This window comes from Lissotriton helveticus, chromosome 6 (assembly GCF_964261635.1).
Source record: "Lissotriton helveticus chromosome 6, aLisHel1.1, whole genome shotgun sequence".
Lineage (NCBI taxonomy): Eukaryota > Metazoa > Chordata > Amphibia > Caudata > Salamandridae > Lissotriton > Lissotriton helveticus.
This window is the reverse complement of record NC_136067.1, coordinates 1,235,614,759-1,235,637,632: the sequence shown is the minus strand read 5'-3', so window position 1 is coordinate 1,235,637,632 and position 22,874 is coordinate 1,235,614,759. Positions and strand designations below refer to the sequence as shown.

General features: G+C 44.9%; 1 protein-coding gene across 1 annotated transcript in view; it reads left to right on the top strand.

Annotated features, from left to right (window-relative positions):
* The window catches only part of DZANK1 (double zinc ribbon and ankyrin repeat domains 1), an 846,943-nt gene extending 825,393 nt beyond the window's left edge, over positions 1-21,550 (top strand). Inside the window, exons 20-21 of the mRNA XM_078648955.1 lie at positions 4,195-4,269; positions 19,987-21,550. Of these exons, the coding sequence (XP_078505081.1) occupies positions 4,195-4,269; positions 19,987-20,152 (241 nt within the window). The 3' untranslated portion in view covers positions 20,153-21,550. The remainder of the gene's footprint in view (positions 1-4,194; positions 4,270-19,986) is intronic.
* Positions 21,551-22,874: the final 1,324 nt, after the last annotated feature.

Genomic DNA, 22,874 nt, shown 5'->3' with positions numbered 1-22,874 from the left:
GCCCATAATGAGCTTAGAGCAAACCAGCGGCTGCTTCCACCCAGTCCAACACCCATGGACAAGGAGGGCTTGAGACTGAACCTGCCGCCAGAGGCTACCCCATATACCATAATACTAGGGAATGTACTGCATCCTTCCTCCCAGGTGGATGAAACATGGGAGGCACTGAGAAACAAGGATCTCTGTTGGCTCAGCACAAAAACCCGTCTAACAGAGGCCCTGTTTGGTGAGTTCAAGATGGTGAGTAGAATGGGATGGGTGGGGAGAAGGGATAAAACACTTCCTGATGCCTGCATAGTTCTTACATTCAGAACGCCTAGGCTGATTAATGAGATTCTGTGTAGGGGAATACGTTTATTGCCCCTTGGTTATTTCTATCCTCCAATGAATCAAACTCAGCATTTTTTACAGAAGAGATCTACAAATCACCAAATCCTACATCAATTTAGCTTACCTATACAGAACAGATTCAACATACTTCCATCACTTTAAGATATAGATTGACTCACTACCACACACAGTTCCGTAGACCAAAACCGAATTAACACCAATTATCTTTTCGGCCCTGAATCGATATGTACTGACTATAAGGAATTCCATCACCATGAACAAAGGATTATACATGACTCATATATTAGTTCTAGCCATCACAATTCAAGGCCACAAGATGACGCTCAGTTTCATAATGTAGCTGTAAGAGATACCACTGTGCATTGTAATAACGAGAAGGGAATAGACTTGACAAACACAAATGTCCCTCAGCCATACCTATCAAACAGTGTTGTCCACCACCCTAATGTACCCATTGTTGAATCCAATCATAACAACAATAACACCCAGGGTGAAAACAGGTCTAGGTTAACTAACATTTTATTTTGGAACGTGGCGAATCTAACTTCTAAACTCTTGAACCCTGCTTGGCTTGAATTTGTAGATAGCTATGATATATTGTGTATTCAAGAAACCTGTGTGGGTTTCACACAGCATATTAATGGGTTTAAAACAATGTTTACACAGGCTGCACCTTCTAGTCACGGGAGAAAAAAGGGAGGTTTATGTACCTATATTTCTTATAGGATGAATGTAAGAAAAGTAGACTTTATGGAATCTAATACCTACTATCAGGTGTTAAAAATGCATATTGATAACTCTCACTGTACTGTCTTATTACATTTCTATAACAACATTCCTGTTTTACAAACTGAGATAGTCCTGAAGCACCTACCAAGGATCCGGACAACATTCAAAAGAAAACAAAAAAGGACCTTTGTATAATTTGGGGAGGGGAATTTAATATAGGCCTTTGCACTCACGCTGAAGGGGGTAACTGTGGTTTTATATCTGATGACGAGAATAAAACTTTTCATTTTTCGCACTCCCTTCTTGGGTACCAACTAAATCAGATTAAATACTCCATGGACTTGGGTTTTGCCAATGACCTATGCTCACCACCCATACCGTTTAGTAGCACATTTAACGGACATTGGTTGTGCTCAATTATAGACATGTTAATTTCAAATAGATATGCTAATAGAATACAATTTTACAGCTCACACTGCCGCTTTTAGTAATCATTTTCCCATTAGTGTCACCTTAAACATGCCGGCTAAAGTGTTAACTAAAAGACACACAGCCACCCAACCCGTACAAGACATTGTCATGAATAGAACTAATGGATACACAATGAAATGGTTGGATGAGGATACACTAAAGCTAACTAAGTCGCTCCTAAGCTGTTGTAAAACAGATGTTGCAGTCTGTCTTGACGAGACGACCGCGGACTCTGATATTTTTAATTCTTTACAAAAAATATCACAGGCTATACAAAATAATTTATAAACAGAATATATAAAAAACCCTACTAGCAAGACAGGTTGGTTCGATACTAATTGCAGCAAAGCTCAGGCAGCTCTAAAAACCGCCCTACACAAGCCCATGAGAGATAAGGCCGATATAAAAAAGGCAATAACAGAGTATAAAATGTCCCTTAGAGAACGTAAAGAGGCAATAAGAACCGAATTATGGCACGCGTTTAAGCAATCGTCAGGTACAAAAGACATAAAAGGCTTCTGAAAGGCCGTGTACGCCCTGTTTCTGGCCCCTAAAAACAAACCCACTATTGAGATTACCATTGGGGAGGACCAAAGCATGACTCACTTCTCCCAGTTATATTGTGACAACGAAGACAAATACTATTGTGAGTACCTTAGAACAGGCCCCATGAGTTACCTCCTAATTGATATTGATTTTAATGTGGATGAGTTGATATTAGCTATTTAAGCGAGTGTGGGAGGAAAAGTCCCCGGACCTGACTTCATGCCTGTGGATTTATATAAATCCTGCCCCCTGTTGTAGGGCCCATTATTAACCATGGTCTTAAAGGCTTGCTGCACACAAGGCTTCATTCCAACCTGGACGGAATCCATACTTGTTCCCATTTTTAAAAAAGGCGATCGCAATGACCCAGCCTGTTACAGACCTATATCACTTTTGGATTCTTTCGTGAAAGTGGCCGGGCGAGTTATTTTAAATAGATTGCAGACATGGGCAGAGGACACAGGTGTAATCTCGGAGCTACAGTACGGATTCTGCTAAGGATAAGGTACTACAGAACAGGAACTAAATTTAAGTCTGATATGGGGAAAATACATACAAGCTAAACGGGTGAATCTTTTTTGTGTTTTGTCGACCTGAGTTCGGCTTTCGATTGTGTTAGCCACCAGAAATTATGGAGTACATTAGAGTCTATGGGGGTGGAAAAGCCACTTATTATTTTTTTACGACAGTCATACCAAGATATACAGGCAAGCGTCCGCTATGGAAAAGCAGGCGAGCGCAGTCACAACTTCCCTGTTAGGAAGGGGGTAAGGCAGGGGTGCGTGACTGATGAATTAGACTGCTGAGTTATGTGTATTTGTAAAGTGCCCTATCACTTGCGTAGGTATCCTGCAGATGAACAGATGTGTGTGCCCTGCTAATGGGTGGTTGGTTAATTAAAAAGTCAGGTAGGTCCTCAGCTTTTTGCAGAATTCAAGAAGAAAGGAGGAGACTCCGATAATGGGTGGGAGATCGTTCCACTCTTTAGGTGTGATGTAAGAGAAAGCTGTACTCCTGATACGGTTCAGTGTATGTGTGGAATATGTGCGAGTTGGAGTCCTGCAAAGTGGATGTGTCTGGGTGATTGGTGGAAGACGATGTGACTAGGCTAGGGCCTGAGTTGTGTAGTGCCTTGAATGTGTGTGGGAGCAGTTTGAAACAAGCGCATTTGTGTATCAGAAGTCAGCATAGTTCCCTGAGGTGTAGTATGTTGTGAGTTCTGTGTCCAAGTTCTGGATGGTTTATAGTCTACTAGTGGGTTGTTGTGATCCTGGCGTAGAGGGTGTTCCCATAGTCAAACTTGCTGATGACTAGGGCTTGAGTGACATTTTTTTCTGTGTTGCTAGGGATACATATGAAGATCTTCCTCAGCAACTTCAGGGTGTGGAAGCAGAATCTAATGATGGCTTTGATTTGTGCGGTCATGTCCAGTTTTTTGTTGATGATTGTTCTGAGATTCTGTGGGTTCTGGTGTGGGTGTGGTTCCGAGATAGGCCGGCCACCAGTTAGAGTCCCGTAGTGAGATGTTCTTACTGAACACCACTATTTCTGTAGTGTTGGTGTTGAGCTTGAGACTGTTGGCTTTTATCCAGTTAGCAACTTCGGTCTTGCAGGTGGTGATGCTGTTTCTTGTGTTGGGGGTCTTGTCCAAGAGGGAGACTAAGCAATAAATTAAATATGTGTTTGTATTTCTGTGTATGTTGGCTTGTTTTGTCTTAAGTCACAACTAAATTCATTACGAAATATGGTAATGTAGTTTTTGTATGGGGTTTAAGAGAAAGTTTTATTTTTACAGTGGCATTGATTTATTCTGCATTCCAATGATAAATTATAATTTAATTGTGGAAGAATGAAGTTATGTCAATATTGTTGAATTTCACGTAGTAGGAAGGTTGCTTTATTGTTGAAGGAGACGTTTCCAAAATGCTTCATTTTGTGCATCGACGAGACACACTTTTGAAAACCAAGCTAGTTCATAACAATCAATGCTAATATTTAGGGTGGCCAAATTGTACTTCGTTGGGCAATTTGAAGATAATTATGTTACACATGGTACATATTCACTAAAATGTTTTTGTTTGTATTCCCATCTGCTAGGCAAAATTATACCGCTCTTCATGAAGCAGCAAGTCTTGGAATGGAAGGAAAGAAATGCATTGAAGTCTTGTTAGGGTAAGGACTGCAATGTGTTTAACAAACATAAACACAAGTTGCTACACTTGGGTTGATGAAAAGCTAAATCAGATTTAACTTGAAGAACATTTTTGTTTCTCCATCACTGGATCCATCATAAACCTACATTTTTTAAGCATTCCCTGTCACCAAACTGGGAGTCCCTCAGTGACGTTAAAATAGCAGCGACATGTTAAACATATCCTGAACGGCTTGATAAGTCTACCACTTTAGTGGCCCATCTATGTAATTGAAAAATGGGTTATTTAAATACAGGAGCGACTTGGAAAATCAACTAAATTAGTATTAAACTCTGGTTGCTTAAATTTCCGTTTCGTATTTAAAGCACTTCTTATAAACAACAAATTAGACGAATTTAGCAAAAAATACAAACAGTCGATACAGAATGTCTGGATACCAGGCTGATGAAGATATTGTGGTTCTTTGTCAAAAATAAAGTTTACAATAACATTATAATTAGGGCTCCCGGTTTTATGGTATTCATTTTTGGGCCATTTCTGTCCATATTTATTTTTTGCACATTTCATCTGTATTTATCCATATTTATCTTGCTCTTTGTGAACAAATAAAGCTGAAATTGGTATATTTCCACATTTATTTAACCGATAAATATGCAGTCATGCTTGCATGCCTGCCAGGTTTCAGTGCTGTGAACACCCGCTGAAGTTAAATCAGTGCAATTATATGAAAACATGCAAATTTCAGCCTTCTGTATATCTTACTGATAAAGCCTCTTTACTAAAATCTCTTTCTTTTTTAACCCCCATTCTTATCAACCCACACATGCATTTGGCTTGGCAGTCATGGCAAACAGAATTTAGAATTACTGAAAAAACAACCCAAGTTCCGTTTTGTCCAAATTTAAAAATAAATACAGACACAAAAATAAATGTTTTCTGTCTGTATTTATCTGTAAAAATCAGTAAAAACGGAAAACAGGGAGCCCTAATTATAATTAAGGGAGACACATCTATTTGGTATCCTTTTAGTGATTATTGCTTTACTTTTTATCAATACACGTGTACTAGGGATACTTGTATGCACAAATTATGCAGATAATGCTCTTCTCCATATATGCCAGCTCATATGACCTGCTAGGAAAGGCAGCACTTTCTCGAAAGCCTTCAGGGCCTACTGCAATCTGTGTGCATTTAATAGTCCTGTATTGTTCAGGCTACACCTAGCTTTTCATCTTCTTAGGGGTTGGTAGGACTGTGTTAAAGATCATTGGAGCTTAATGCAATGAGGGAGTGCCTGTCCTGTCTGTTACTGTCCATTGGAGCATCAGAGTGGATGGGGTCCTCTAATGTCTTGTCTCAGCACTCTTTGAAGTTGCAGGTTATTGCTTGTGATTCCAACAAGCATTTGTAATCCTTGAGGTGGTGGACGTTGGTGGTATCTCTATCCTGGTACAATGAGTTGTGGGTGGTGCATGGCTAGGTGAGATAGTGCGGCCACCCACATGCTCATAATGGCACTTGCACAGAAAAGCTCACACTAGAAGGAAGGTTGGACATTTCCAGAATTTAGGATTACCCTGCTTTGAACTACATAGTGATGAAGCCGGAATGCATAATGATGAACTCCTGTGGGAAATGCTACCAAAAAGAGAGACCTACACTGGTGAAGTGCTGTTCAATGAGAGAGAGAACAGTGGAGCAGGTGGCGATGCAAATACAGATCGCAGTTGTCCCACTAAGATAGTTTTTACACTAAGCTACCTATTCTGCTCTTAAGCAATTGTAGATAGTTAAAATACTCTAATAGTAAAAAAAATTATGAGTAAGCCTCTTTGTTGTCTTGAAAGGCTCCTGCTATTTTCCTCACCTATGCCAGGAATCTCTCCAAATCCTGGGTATAATATGTTTAGATTTTATGTAGTGGAACAAATGCTGTAACATCTGGCTAGTTATGGAGACTTAGTACCTTATTTAGAGTTTGGAAGATGCCATATCTACCCTAAAGTGTATACGCCCTCTATGCAATTTAAATAGGGCGGACAGGACATCTGCTGCTTTTTGGTGGCCATCCCCATCCGTCAACCTCTAAGTAAGGCCATTAATGCCACTTGAGAATGGTTTACTGGCCAGTAGTTTGGTTAGCAGTTCCACTAAAAATATTTTTTTATTTTAAGCTGACTATTCCACTCTTAAGCAGTGGTAGAGAGCTAAAAATGGCATAAAACGTGCCCAGTGTGAGAATTTACCCTGATCTCCCAAAGTCCCATGAGATTTCCCTGATTGCTGAAGGAAGTATAGTAGTAACAGGACCAAGGACAAACATCCTCATTCTCTTGAAGGAGTAATGCTAATTTTCTCACTATGCCTATGAACCTTATTGTTCCATCAGATTCTGGGATTGATCAGTTCAGAATCTATATAATAGGAAAATCATGCATTATCCTACTAGTTATGGATACTTCCCACGTTTTGCCTATATGTTGATGTACTTTGACTAAGAGTGCCTTGGGCTTCTGCCAACCAGGTGCCCAGGGCCTATGTTCTTTCCTTAAACTGTACCATTTCAGAACCCAATTGGCAACTCTGTCCACATGTAAGCCCATTGTAAGAGGTACCCTAGGTACCAAGGGCACTATGACCAGGGAAGGCCTCTAAGGGCTGCAGCACTTATTCTGCCACTCTTAGAGGCCTTGTACCTTTACACACACACACACACACACACAAACTGCCTCTGCAGGCTGCATGGTTGGTGTATACCAAAATGAAGGGTCGACATAACACACATCCCTTTGTGCCATGCCTACAACCCACTGCCCTGGCATAGGTAAGCCACTCCTCTAGCTGGGTGCACTACGCCAGTGGTGAGGGTACAGGTGCAGGAGCCATGTACCCCTACAGTGTTTAAGTTAATTCTTAAACATTGTAAGTGCAGTAATGCCATAAAGTGGTATGGTATGGGAGTTTGTCATTACGAACTCCACAGCACCATAATCTTTTTACTGAAAACTGGGAAGTTTGGTATCAAACTTCTCAGCACATTAAACCCACACTGATGCCAGTGTTGGGTTTAATGCAAAATGCAAGCAGAGGGCACCTTAGAGATGCCCCCTGAAAAACGACCTAACACTAGTGTCCTGCTCGCCAGCTGCCACTGCCAGATAGGTTTCTGGACCCCTGGGTCAAGAGCCTACCGCTCTCGAGGTCCTGAGACAAAGCACCTTCTGGGACGAGGTTCCAAGCCTCCTCACCCAGATGGGCAGGGTCCACGAAGGGGAAGCTTCAAAGGCCTACTGCCTTTGTGAGCTACCCAAACCATTTGTGTTCCCAGCAACTGGCGCCTACCGGTTCTGACCGCACTCTGGGCTGGAGAATCAGCAGGAAAACCGAGATAGGAAAAGAGGTTTGCCCACCTTTGCCAACCCCACCCCTCAGGTGGGGGAGGTGAGGTGAAGCATAACTCACAGTCCCGCTATCTTGAAGGTGGGGGTACTCAGCCAACCAGAGTGAGGCTTATGCCCCACTCCCACTGGAGGGTGGCACAATAGGGGGTGTACCCACCCCAAGGAAGTGACCCATTGGTCCCGACCTGTACCTACCTTTAACACTCCTAAATTTAAGTAGTTAGGGGCAATCCTGAACCTTGCCTCCAGAGACCAGAGCCTACAAAAAGAAGCCTGAAGAAGAAGGCCCGAAAAACCGCGCTGAAAGAAGAAGAGGAGGACGCCCACTGACGTGCCCCCAGGCCTACCAGCCTGTCCCGACCTCAGACTCCTCCAGCAGAACCTTGGTGTGTCCTGCAGCAAGCAGCCCTCAAAACCCTGGAGAACCTGCACTGCCTTCGCAATCCAAAAATACTTTGTCCCCCGTGAGCACCGGAATTGCTCAAAACCAACTGCCTGTGACTCCAGCCAACTCAGTGAGTCTCCATCACTCTGCTCACGGCCCCCCTAGCCCAAGTAACCCAATACCTTAATGAGGTCCCTCCGGCGATTCTTGGCTGGGTCCCAGTGATTCCTGAACCTCTACCCGCTCCTAAACCAAGCCTGCAGCCTTCATCTGGAAGGATCCCTCTGACCGCGACCTAAGGCGACACCCCAACTGACTCCCTAACCAAAGCGGTCCAAGAAAACCAACCGCGACCATCCGACATATCCGTCTACAAACATGCGCGGTCACAGGATGATAACTCCCAAAGACCCCAATTACCTTGAGTCGTTGAGCGCTTCCCAGGAACCCTGACTGAATGTGCAGCTGAGACCAAGACCAACGGTCTCCACTTAGAAACCTTGGGAACTCCGACAACCGCATCCTACACCCGGCCACCTCTATGTCGCTGGTGGTGTAGTTCTTGTGCTGGCCATTGGACCCTACAGTGCTGAGCTCAACCCCAGGAGCTTTTGTTTCATCAACTGGGTGGCCTGCCCTCCCGCCCACAGTCTCCAAACCAATGACCGTACTTAGCCCATTGGCTACCGTGTGGTCCTAGCACTCTGCACCCAGGCGCCTCTGTGCCGCTGGCGGTGCACCTTGACTGCCCATCCGACCGAACCCTACTCACTGACCTGTACCCCCAGTTTTGTTTTCTCAGGACTGAGTGTGTATCGTGAATAATACTTCAAAACTGTACTTACACTGCAAAACCCATTACCTACTTTTCCTTTCTTCCAGGAAAGGTACCATCATGGTATCTATAAATACCTTACTGTGTAAGAAAAGTAACTGAAAAGTAAATACAACTATCTTCGAACAGGTATCCTATCTGTAACCAATCTAACTGCATACAACTGCATTTAAACTATATTCGATTGTACTATTGTTTCAAAGTATTTGTATACTTAAATTGTCCCAGCCTGGCCTGGTTCTAGGAAATAAAATACAACTGACTAATATTTTTATACAAACAAATTGGCCTGAGTTCAGTCTTTGAGTGTGTGACATAATTTCTTGCCTGAGTGGATACAATAAATGCTTAGCATTACCTTCGAATAATGCCTTACTGCTTGCCCACACTACCACAAATAGAGAGTAAGGCATTATCTACTTTTACCTCCGCCTACCTTTGGGAATCCACTGGACTCTGTGCACACTATACCTTAGTTTGGTATAATATATACAGAGCCAGCTTCCTACATTGGTGGATCAGTGGTGGGGAATACAAATTTGCATTTATTGGACTGACAACGCCTGATCTGCCTGACATAAATAGTTTGCCTGACTCCTAAATAGTCTTTAAAATTCAGTTTATTGTTTGAATGGACACATTTTTCCAAATGACTGAAAGTCTTGTTAGGGCCTTGTTTAAGTCCCTCTAGAATTATTTAGAAAAATAAAAACTCACATTAGTTAGGGATAGGAGAGGAAGTGGTTACAAACTGTAGCGGAGGCAAGATGGCCGCTGAAGAGTTGAGCTGAGCAGTCGCATCTCTTTCCTCTCCTGCTTAATTTGGACTTAACAGGATAGGATGCTGTGCTTCCCCTGATGGCCCGTGAGCTGTGGTGGCAAGGTGGAGTGAAAGAATACTGCCGAATCAAGAAACAGTTTCGAGTGAATAGTGCGACTTGGAACTGGATAAGGTCGAGTGTATACAGGCTGCTGAGAGTAATAAGGGGTGAAGAGAACCTGATGATCGAGATGCCACCCCGTCCACCACGACAGGACAAGCCGAGAGAGGCGGCGGAACCAGTGACAAAAAGATCAGTGACTGGGGAGGCAGGTGCAGGGAAAACTCCTGGAGCGATCCGCAAGGTGCCTAATATACCAGCGAAAAGGAAGGCAGAGGTACGCGGAAAAACTCCGGCGCTCCTAAAGAATGCGCTTGACAGCCGTACAACATCAACATCAAGGAACGCTAATACGGCGGATCCAAAAGGAGGTGATGCGAGCAAAAGCAAAGATAGCGGGATGCGGCAGCCTACCTTGACTGAGGTTTTCTCCACTATGGCCCCCGGACAGCCTGAGGAATCACCGGAGACGCAGGAATCAGGACAGAGCGTCCGCGTGGACGCTGCGGGAGTAGCCGGCGCCGCTGAGAAACCGGTTGCCAGGCAACCAAGTCAGCGCACAGAGGCGGCAGGGATGGCAGACGCGGGTGCAGAGGCTATCGCGGCGACGGAAGGAGCAGCTCATACGCCGCTGCAGGGAATCAAAGCCCAGAGACAGCAGAGTCAACAGAGAATCGAGCGGCGGAGTCAGCAGGTATAGCGCTAATGCCGATGAAAATGATGATAGGTAGCGACATGGAGAGGCGCTCGGGCACTCCACTTGGGAACGCTGATATGCTGGGGGCTCTGATGTTGGTGGAGGCTGAAATGAATGAAGGGAAAAGAAATACCCAAAGCCAAATAATAAATACTTGGGGCAGCATGGAAAGCCTGGCAGACAAAAGTGTCCAGGGGAGGAGCAACAAGAACAAACATTTCGCAGAAAAGTTAGACGGGGGCTCAATTGAAGGGGAGTGCTTCTTTTCAGTGAATGAGGACTCCGAGTCAATTATATCATCTGAAGGTAGTCTGGAAGAAGATGTAGATGAGGAGGTTACAGACTCCGGATCTAGCACTTCCGGCAAAGAGTCCACGCAAAAGAAAAGGCCCTCAAAATCAAGGAGGCGTACTTCAGGGTCTCCCCCCCATCATGATAGACGATTGCTATGGGACTATTCAGCTACATCCCAGGTCTATCAGGATAATGGCAGTAGTAGGGGCCCTATTCCTGACACCTTGCCCCAGCAAAACTCTTTCGAAGTTCTATTTGGTACCCTGAAGGAGATGCAAGCAGAGGCAAGAACAGAAAGTCGTAGAGCAAGGCAGGCCTCAAAAAAGATCCAGGGCTCGCTGAGGAAAATAAACAAATTGTATAAGGAATTGGAGGTGAGAGTAACAGAAGTAGAAGAGCGCACAGGCAAATTGGAGGATGATGTGGGAAATTGGCAGGCATTTAGGCCAGAGCAAGAGAAACTAACAGAAGACATGAGCTGGAAGATGGCGGATTTCGAAAATAGGCAGAGACGGAACAATGTTAGACTTTTGGGTGTGGCAGAAGGGCAAGATGTCAGACAATTCGTTGTTAATCTGTTAAAGGGTGCCTTTCCGGAGTCCCAGTGGCAGTGGGAAAGGGAGGCACATAGGGCACATAGATTCCCTTTTACAATGAGGAAAGCCCGAGGTACAGGGGGTACAGGAGGTGAGGGCCAGGGGAACCTGCCCAGGGCAATCTTGGTTAATATTGGGAACTTCTCACTGAGAGAGGGGATAATTGGCAAGGCAAGGCCTGATAGCAGGAGGTCATTCGAAGGCATCACTTTCTTCGCCAGGCCTGATTTCTGTCACGTCACCGTAGAGAGGAGATGGAAGCTTAGACAGATGATTGCCCCTTTTCAGGCTCTAGGCTTGGAAGCATACCTCCTCTTCCCTGCTAGGCTCAAAGTAGTTGTAAGGGGAAAGGCCTGGATGTTCTCTTCAGAGATCAAAGCCCAGCAATTCTTGAAAGAAATGAGGAAGCAGAAAGGTGGTTAAAGGAGAAGGGCCCAGGTGTACATACATAACGTACTCTACGCAGTTTAGGTAGAAGAAGATGGGGTAACACAGCACATCAAAAGGAGAAGTGGGGGAGGGAGGCGACTGGCACAACTCAAGGCGGGCACACATAGGTCCCTTGACCTATTTGCCTGTAAGGGAGAGGGGGAGAGGGGGTAGGGGGGGAGCAGGGGGAGGGGGGCGGAGGGAGGCATAGGGAGGAAGGGGGGTGAAAAAGGGGCACTAAGTCTGGTTTCTTTATTGGCACATCACACTTATGGGGAAGACATTGTATTAGAATGTACACAGAGTGAAAACTGCAATGTATTAGAATGTATACAGTACGTGAAAAGGAGCATATGGAATCAGCAGACGCAGATTTTTTTTAATGATTTGGTAGTCTCATTGGTAGGACAAGGGGTGTATCTGTATGCCGTCTAGAATCGCCTCGATAAATGCCTGTAGACTCAACCAAGTAAACAAGAGACTCAGAGTAGCTGCATTTCTTAAAACCTTGCGTCTTGATCTGGTATGCCTGCAGAAGACCCACATAGAGGGTGTTAAAGGTTATCTTTTGGAGCAACTGGGTTTCTCACTACTAGCGAACTCCAAGCAAGGGACTAAGACTAGAGGAGTGGCAGTAATAGGGAGGAGTCTGGATGCAGCAGTGAAAAGGAAGAAGGAAGATCAGTGGGGGTGGTGGGTAATACTAGAAATGGCCTTTAAGGGAGATACTTTCACGCTGGTTACAATATATGGGTCAACAGAGGATGACCCAGATGTTTTTCAGGTACTTGGATGTTGAGTTAGCACAGTTGCCCGAACCAATCGTCTGCTGCGGAGATTTTAATTTGCATGATCTCAGTAGCTCATTTGTTCAACCTGGTGGACACTATATAGGGAGGAAAAAGAAGGTGTATAGAGCACTCTCAGATATGGCGATACACAATTCCCTGGAAGACCCCTGGATGAAGTGGCATCCGCATTTAGACGGTAGTACATTCTACTCAGCTCCCCATAAGGTACTGGTTCGTCTGGACTACTTTTTAATTTCAAATAGTTTAATCACCGGCTCAAAAATTGAAAGACACCCCCGAGTGATCTCAGACCACAGTCCACTGGTAGCGACACTTAATCTGGGCCAGGCCCTAAGGAGAGATGTCTCTTGGATTTTTTTTTTTTGATTTTTTTTTATCGAACCTTTATTTGTAGCAAATCAGAGTACAGAGATGGGCCTACAACCATCGCGGCCGGCCGCTAGTAAAGTCAAAACATCGCGAGCGATAAGCATTGTGGCAACAATTCAAGATACAGGATAATACAGTAACAGTACAGAATTCGGATGCGGTATAGCAGCTCGAGTAAGGATATGAAAGGTTCATTTTACTAATAAAGAACAAAAAGAAGCGTCACGCAGTCACACGCATTCCCACGATAGTGCGTAAATCAGGATAGATGAAACAGTGTCTATACGATGAGGGGGGCCCCAGGGGACAAAATATACATAACAGGAGAAGCAAAGGCACAGCCCCAGCATACGACAGGTCCAAACCCACCCTTCAGCGCCATACACACCGCAAGAAACACAGGCAACGACGACAACTGAAAAAAAGAAAGACTAAAGGGCCATAGTAATGAACACAAACATACGCCCCACCCGCAACCCCCCACCCTGCACACCCGCAGAAGATCATGGCCTACCCCCCAGCCGCGTGCCTGTCGCCCTAATAGAACCCGAAATATAGAAAGATAGAAAAGAAAGAAAACAAAAAGAAAAAGAGAGAAAGAAATGGAGGAGGACCCCCAGTGCGCCGCTCGGCCCCGCCCTGCACCCCAACACTACAAAAATCCCAAAAAGGAGTCAATACCACAAAGAAGATCAATAGAGCCTGGGTATAGGAACAAAGAAATAGCAATCACAGATATCCACGGCACTGCCCGTCAACAATAAAGCAAATAGAGGACAGGCCACCTCAGCCCTGTCCCTGTCTGATAAGAATACTGCCTGAAGTTCTATCAATAAGCAATGGGAAGCACAGTCTCGAAGGTCCGAACAGGATAGGCGGGCCCGGACAGAACAAGGCCATAAAAGAGCATAATAATTCAAAGCCACCCAAATACAGACAGTAAAGAGAAGACAACCACAGCGCCGGTCCCATGAACTTCCAAAAGCTGGCACAAAAAAACAGCATTCAGGAGGAGAAAGTCAAATAGTCCGGCCATAGCCGCGAACCCCCGGGGCCAGTCCAAGAAGAAAAACAGCGCTCCACTCCCAGCCGCCAGTCAAACATGTGCCCCGAGGACAAAGTCATACAGGCGATCAAGACGGCTAGCACGGGCAAAGAAGTCTGGGCTCCAAGCGGTCCGAGGAGCCTCCGAGGAACCAAAACCTTCCCCACAGAGGCAGCAGCATGGTCAGCGGCCGACTCCCGGAGTAGGACCATGGTCGACATAGGTGGCGAAACAGCGAAGGCATCCAGTCCTATACCCAGGACTCGGGCGTAGCAAGCAACAGTCTCCTGCAAAGTCGTTAAGGCAGCCAACACATCTCGGGGTGTGAACTCCGTCGTGCGATGCGGGCATCCCCGTCCCATCTCTGCAACAGCCGCCCGGCCCGGACGTGAGCCGCAAAGAAAGGCGCCAGCCGCCATCTTGAGCCGATTGGCGCCGGTCCCCTGCACAGATCCAGGGAGCGGGCCGCACCGTGGGGACACCGCAGGATGCATCTCCAGGACAAACAAATTGTGGGGCAGGGTCCAGAAAGGAGAGCCACCAAAAGGCTAAAGTCCTGCCGGGCCCCGGGAGTCGCCCACCTATATCAGAGCGATCTCCGGTTATGCCTGGGCAACAAACGTTGGGGAGGGGGCAGAAGTCAAGCGCCCCCTCCGACCCCACGCAGCCACTCTGTCCCACGAGGGTCCACGTCAATCAGTTCGTGTCGTTACCACTGGCAGCGGTCGGTCAGAACATCGGCCCCCACCGGCGAGGCGCCGCTCCACCCTCGACGGCCGTCGATGCTGCGGCCGAGGCCGGAGGCCCCGCCTAATCAACGCCCCGGTCCCACCATCACACGGGCCGCAAAGCAGACGGGGAGATTTCTCAGGATCGGCGGCACGTAGACGCTCCGGAAGCAGACGGTAGGTGTTCGCCATCTCTCCGGAGGCAAAGGAGAGCACTTTGGGTCAGGATATTCGGCAGGATAGTTGTGTGGGGCATTTCAGATGGCTGCTTAGCTCCTCCTCCGTCTCTTGGACTTTTGAACGTGCACTACTACAAGATCAGTCATATAGGGATTATATGGCTATATGGATAAAGGATTTTCGGGATATAAATAGAGGGACAGCATCTCCAGGGGTTGTATGGGATTCATTCAAAGCGGGGGTTAGGGGGTAGACACTGAGCTTTGTGTTATCTAGTCAAAAGAAGGAGAAATTAAGGTCAGAAGAACTACGACAAAATCTTATAAATTTGGAAGCAGATTTAGCAGCAGCTATAACTCAGAACTCCCAGCTAGACCAGCTACTGCTTAGGATTACCGCAACTAGAGCTAAAGCCCTTGAATGGATGGCCAAAAAAGCTGCGGAGAAATATCTGACGCAAAGGGAGAAGGCGTACTAACTTAGTGAGAGGGTAGGCCATATCTTAGCGGTTCGAAGTAGGCAGAGGGCAGCAAAATCTGATGTCAAGGAGATTATAGATGCACAGGGTAACTCTTTCACAGAGGCAGGTCAGGTGAGAGAAGTATTTAGACAGTTTTATATAGATCTTTACTCCTCTGATAATGATGGGGGTATGGAGGAGGTAGAGGGGTATCTGAGGGATGTCCTCCCTCCTGTGCTTGAGATGGAGGATAAGGAGGGATTAGAAGCCACATTTCAAATGGTAGAATTGAACATGGCTCTTGATAGCCTACCCTCGGGAAAGGCAGCAGGTCCAGACCAGATCCCGGTGGAATTTTTTAAAGTATTCCAAACGGTATTAGCAGCAGATATGTTTGATATTATGTTACTGGCTCAGAAGGGGGATTCGATACCAGACTCCTGGGGAGCTGCTGACATTACAGTGATAGCAAAAAAAGGTAAACCACCAACGGCTCCAGGATCGTATCGACCTATCACATTAATGAATGCCGACAGAAAAATTTACTCTAAAATGCTGGCCAAAACACTGTCAAGGGTAATTGAGAGCATGGTTAGTCCCTCCCAGCATGGGTTTATGCCACGAAAAGGCACAACACATCATGTCAGGCAAGTAATCACAATGTTCGACGCAGCAGGTACCCTGGGAGACCCTATGGCAGCATTGTTTTTAGATGCAGAGAAAGCATTTGATAGGGTCTACTGGGGTTATCTATGGGCTGTCATGAGGTGGAGTGGTATAGGGGAGGGATTTATAAAGGCTACACAAACCTTATATAAAGACCCCAAAGCTAAGATCAGGGTTAACAGAGGGCATTCTGCATGGGTTAAGATCAGTAGGGGGACTAGGCAGGGCTGTCCCTCCTCTCCCTTGTTATTTGCGCTTTATCTAGATCCTTTTCTCCGCTGACTAGAACAAAATCCAGAGATACCAGCAATGCGGATGAATGGCTGCTCGATAAAAACTTTGGCATATGCTGACGATGTGGCCATTCTGACACCCAATCCGTCTGGGGCCATTAGGGAGGTGGAACTGGAAGCTCAAAAATTTGGTCTGGTATCGGGATATAGCTTGAATAGCACAAAAACGCAGATTGTAAAAAATAGGTATGTAGATTGTAATGATGGTAGGGTGGCTGGCTCCTGGGAATCATAATCTCGGCAAATCTAGATGACGTAGTAGGAAATAATATGATTCCTTTAATGACACGAGTAAAAGCAGATCTAGACAGGCTGAATAACCTACATTTGACAATAGTGGGCTGCACTAATGTAATTAAGATGCTGATCCTGCCTAAGTTTATTTTTCTTTTTAAATCCATTCCGTTATTATTTGAAACAAGATGGTTTAATGCACTAGAGGTGATTATGAATAGATTTATATGGGCGCATGGAAAGACACGGAGGGCCTATAGGTTCATCTCCCTTCCAAGAGAGAAAGGTGGATGGGGACCAGATTTTAGATTGTATTATATAGCCGCCTCCTTACAATACATGCAGGGGTTAATTGGGGGTACGAACCTCGACCTAAGAGTTGCCAGTTTTTCCACAGAGGTGTATTCAACAGTCCTCGGGGCAGAAGCTGGAAATTGCTTGCTAAATAGTATCGACTTTGGATACTTAAAAAGAACAAGGTTTAAAACAATAGCTGCCGCGGTAAACATTTGGAGTGCTTTTTAAAAAAAGTCAAGATTAGGGAGATACAATAGATACACTAGGATGTATAAAAATAGGTAATTTCCTCCTACTGTATTCTCAGACGCAACAATGGCAGACTGGGCGGCAAGGGGGATTACACAAATAGTGACTGGCAAACCATGATTGGGTCAGCAGCAGACCCTTCTCCCTTCCCCACCCAAAGCTCACAGTGGTGAAGTATGTGTCCGTTCTGGGTTGGCCATCTGGGAGAGGTGGCGCTCAGAGGACTCTCATCTCCAGCGGAGTCTCAACTCCACATCAACATGTTGGAATTGAGAGGGATCAGCGTGGCATTGAAGGCCTTCTTCCTTTCATAAAGGGAAGGCTAGTTCAGGTTTTCACTGATAACGCAACAAACAGGGCAGGGGGACAGAGGAGGGGTCAAGGACCCTGTGCCAGGAGGCTCTACCCCACTGGAACATCAGGATATCTTCCTGGTCGTACAGCGCCTTGTAGGCTCTCTGAATGCCACGGTGGACAAACTCAGCCGTCAATGTCTCGCATAACATGAATGGCATCTCCATCTGGAGGTGGTGCAAAGGCTCGTCCGTGAATGAGGAGAACCTTGGTTAGATTTATTCGCCACAGATAAGAATGCGCAATGTCAGGGTATGTGGACTTTTAGACTCGTTTTCAATGCAGACAGACATTTTGCTGAAGCAGCTGAGTCTTTGAACTCCCTTCATAAGTCTGTGAAGTCATTCTGGCAGCCAGACATCCCTTAACTATGACCATATATACCTACCATTGGGACAAGTTTGTGGCTAGGTGCACTAACAAGCATGTTGATCCTCTCTCTGCACCTTTGTCCAAGGTATTGTTGTTTATCTCTAGCCTGCAAGGCTTTGCTTTGGGCACAGATAAAGGCCACCTTGGCTTTTTTTATGGCTGCCGGATCAACCTTCCCTGCTCTAGTCAACAGTGTGCAAATCGTTTACTAAAAGAACTTCAGCACGTTTCCTCCAAAACCCTTTAATATGCCCCAATGGGACCTCAATTTGGTTTTAACATTTCTGATGTGTTAGCAATTCAAGCATATGCATAATTGTTCTGTACATCTCCTGACCATCAGAACAGTCATCTTAGTGGTCATCACATTCCCAGACACACAGATTCTCTTTACCGTGCCTCTTTCCTGCCAAAAGTGGAAATGCTTTTCAACACCAGCCAAAATATCACACTGCCACCTTTCATCCTCCCCCACACCCTTCCAAAGAGGAGGAAATACTCAATTTCCTGGACCCAAAAAGAGCATTGTCGTTCAACATTGATCGTTCCAAAGTCCACGGGGGCAATCAACTGTTTGTTAGGTTCGCTGGAGCAAAGAAAGGGAATGCAGTGCAAAAGTTGACCATCTCCAGTTGGATTGTGCTCTGCATTAAAATCTGTTTCATTGTCCATGAAGCAATCCCCTGAGGGCTTGCTGGCTCAATCCACCCGAGCAAATGAGGCAGCCACTGTGTTAAGTTGGTTGTGTCCCCATCCTGAATATTTGTTAGGCTGCTACATGGGCTTCTCTACCCATTTACTAAACACTACTGCCTTGACAGTCAGGTCCAGTGTGGTGGGCACTTTGCCCATTTGGTTGTCTAGGACTTTCTGGCCTAAACCTGTTTGCAGATCCTCCACTGTGGAGATATTGCTCGAGTACCTATTCTAATGTGTGGAATCTGCAGCTAAAAGTCTCTATAAGATAAACAAGTTACTAACCTTCAGTAATGCCTTATCTAGTAGTGACTCTATCTAGCCGCATATTGCTTACCGATCCTCCGTGCTTCTGCAAACAATTTCTTCTATCTAGAAGGTCCTGGTAGGTCCTGGTAGGTCCTTAGGTCCTTAGAAGTCCAACTGGTCTACAATGTGGCTCTGCTCTTCTGGTGCGGAAATATCACAAAAAGAAACTGATGTCAGCGCAGTTGGGTGGCACCTATATAGGCATCACATGTGTCACAACCAGCCCTTATGACTATGCCACCGATCGCCTTCATCTAATGGCATGCAGAAATACTGCTCAAGATTTTTGGGATCCAGTCTGATGCTTGGGGAATATTCTAAGGTCAGCAATCTGAGGTTAGATGGATTCTCGACCAGTTAAGGCATTAACAAAGGTAAGTAACTTGTCCTTTTATAAAAAAAAAAGTATTAAGGCAGTTTCAGAGCACAAAGCTAAAGCTCTCCCTTTGATGAATTCACAACATCGGAAATGGGGCACCAACAGTACTTGATTTCAGTTTTTGGTTTCACGTGGTGTGGTAATTTCACTCTCGCCTGCCTTATTTCCCTGCACAATTTGGTGCAAGGAAAAATGACTGATCACAGTTTTGCAGCACTGAAAGGCAGTTATGTGCAGTCTTGCTGCAATCTCCCTTATTCTGACCTGACGAACTTGAGCCGCATCGTGGAAAATTCATACCCTTCTGTATTTCCCAATGGTTTTTTTCCACTCTCAAATACCGCAACCACGATACTAAGGGCTTATGCAGCAGACCAATAGGAACTCTTGTGTATTTCTCAGAGTGGAATTGTAGTCTTTGATTACAGCGGCCAACTGGAAGGCTACATGTTGACTGAGTATAGAAAGCAAACTACATACGTGCATAATAAAAGCTACTATCTCTATTATGTAACCTTGTAAGACCGTTCACATTTTCTTTCTGATACTGTACCAGGTCTAAGGATTGATGGAGGTCTTATTTTGACATTTTATTCTGGACATTTTGCAAGTGCAGAGCACATAAACACGTAAAAGTTTAATTTGCACATCGAAGATACTTCTGTTTGCAGTAACTATGACATGAAGTATTGGATAATATTTTATAAATTATATCTAACACTGAACTGCTCAGAAATCAAAAAGGTACTAATCTTTGTTCACTCTTCTTTTTCAGGTGCAATGCAAACATTAAAAAGAAGAATGACAAAGGGCTGACCGCCTATGACTTGGCATTAAAGACAGGAAATGATCAAATAATATCCCTGTTTGCTGCAAAGCTTGGTCAGGGCATGTTGGACAAACTCACTAAGCCCAAGAATGTGAATTTAGATGTCTTCTGATGGATTTTTAAGCTAACATGTATTTGTTTGTTATGTGTATGGTAGCAGAACGGTTGATTAAAGTAATACTTTTGTGCATGTGATTGAAGATATCAAGATGAGATCTAAGTAATCCTTGTTGGCCTTATGTGTCTTGTATTTTAAAAGCCTAATATACATTCCAAGGGGCAGGTTTTTTATTTTCAAAACTTTGTTTCGCCACCCACAATGAGGTTAAGTGTTAATAATTACGGGTGGGCAGAAAGAACTCACTGAATTTTGCAGAGTTACATAAAAACTCGGCAAGATTCTTAGACTTCTGCCAACAGGAGGAAATTATGCATGTTGTGCTGCTATTTAGCACCAGTAGAGTGAGCAGCGCTGAAATATCAGTGTGAACAGCACCATGCAGTGTGCAAGAGAGCACGACAATTTAAGTTGATTTTGTTGCTGCTCGAGCAGAAAATGTACTTGAATGGCAGCAAATCTACTCAAAGAAGCAGCCCTCTGACAGTGACGGCCCATGACCACCTGTGTTAGAAAAATGCACGCGGGGACACCAAATCTTGCTCGCATTTCTGGAGCCTCGCTGGAAAAAATTTGAAAATGCGGCGATTGGCGGACTTTGGCTGGAACTCTGCGTTACAAGAGTAATGAGGAGTCCCCAAATTCTGCCAATTCCGCAGGGGGAATGAAACATTCAGCCTACCCCTATTAATAATGTGTTCACTTTCCAGCGCAAAACTTAAATTTTGTGCTGTTAAGTTGCCCTTAAAGTAATGCAAATAGCACTTAGCGCTGCTTTGCATCAAAGGGACGGTCCCTTGGGTGGTACATGGGCATTCCTAAACTACCACCCATGGTTTTTAATGCAAAGCCATATCATATAAATTGTCTGGCGCTAAGTATGACAAATCTTTTAATTTCCCCTAACTTATCACACATTGGATGTGTGCTGCACTGTACAACACTCATTCAACGTGTGAAAAGTTTAAAACTTTATCTAGGCATAGTATTTTGTACGTGAAGGGTACCCTTCCATCTCAAAACCTATGCTAGACTTCACACATCACTATGGTGCAAAGTAGTGTGCGTGGGCCGAGGCAGCCTGATTGTGTGCCAGTGCTGGGGAAAGTGCAGCATCAACATATCTGAGTAGATACAGTTTTGCACTGCTCCTTCCCCTAGTGCAACATCATGCAGCAACTTTTGTTGCTACTCTGTGTCGATATTTTTTAATACATCTGCCTCAACATGTTTAGGGTTTACAAAGCCAGACTGATACAGATTAACCACTTTTGTAATGCAACGGTTTTTAATTGTGTACAGTATGTTTTTTATATAATGTAAATTACTTTGATTGTAATTGACTGGACCTCTGAAAAAAATTAAAGATTTCTGAAAAAAGTACAAACTAGAGAATCCTGAGTCACCTCCTTTATGCAGCATAAGAAATAACTGTTCGTAAGTGTTATTGACGAACATTTGTATCTTTCATGGATTGACATGCTTTACTGAATTATTTCAGCTGCGAAATTCATATTTTTCTCAATTGCATCCTTGCAGTTCACTGCACGAAGATCTTTTTCGAAGACTTTACCTTCTTCTAAACAGTTAGGGTTTATTTCAGACACACCCCTAGGTCAATTTACCTTTATTTAGCTGTAAATATTTAACTTCCAGAATGTTCCTCTCCACGGAAGTAATTTGGTGGCAAGCACATACAAGAGATACCTGGGGGGCTGTATCTGCTGGTAAATACTAGACTTTTAACAGATTCACATCTTTTTCAGAAGTGATTACAAAGTCGAATTTAGAACTACAAAAATATATTATGACATTATTTAAAAGCTGGTAATGTATGTATTATTTTCCCTACTTGTGCATCACAATGCTTCTAACGGTCCAAGTAGTAATGGCTTATGAGTGTACAGAGGCATCTATGTACACTGTGGGGCTTCTTTATGAGAGCCTTTGCGTCACTTTTGCACCATGTAAAGTAGTACACGCGATACACAGGGCTCTGAATCAGATTTATGAAGCCATGCAAAGCCACCCTGCGTGGATTTGAGTAGCCTCATAAATCTTGTGTAAGGTGATGCAACCCAAATCCCTGCATTGCCTTATTTTGCTGCCGGGAGTCATTCCATGGGCGTTGTAGTGGGTTTTTCCACGCAACACCCATGGAATTTGACGCTGCTCCAGATTTACAAAATTATGTGAACCTGGGGAAGCGCCAAATTCGTATGCCTTCCAATGTGACTGCAAACACAACAATGATGGACAGAATGTGGATCAATGTCACACATTCACCCCAGTCCAAAGATCTGGGCCCAAATCCATCGTTTTTCCACTCCACACCACCCTGGGTTAGACAATGGCGATATGCAAATCAGCGCTGACCCTGTGCCCCATGGGAACAGTCCAGTCCGAACTACAAAAGCCATGTCCTTCCCAGAACGGAAACAAGCATCCGAGGACCGGCCCGGTTTCGAGGTAACACCTCTCATCAGCCCGGCTAGCTTGATTCCAGTGGTGTGGAGTGCCTGGGACTCACGTCTGAGCATCCCCAGTACACTTAGAGCGGTAACTGCAAACACAACAATGATGGACAGAATGTGGATCAATGTCACACATTCACCCCAGTCCAAAGATCTGGGCCCAAATCCATCGTTTTTCCACTCCACACCACCCTGGGTTAGACAATGGCGATATGCAAATCAGCGCTGACCCTGTGCCCCAT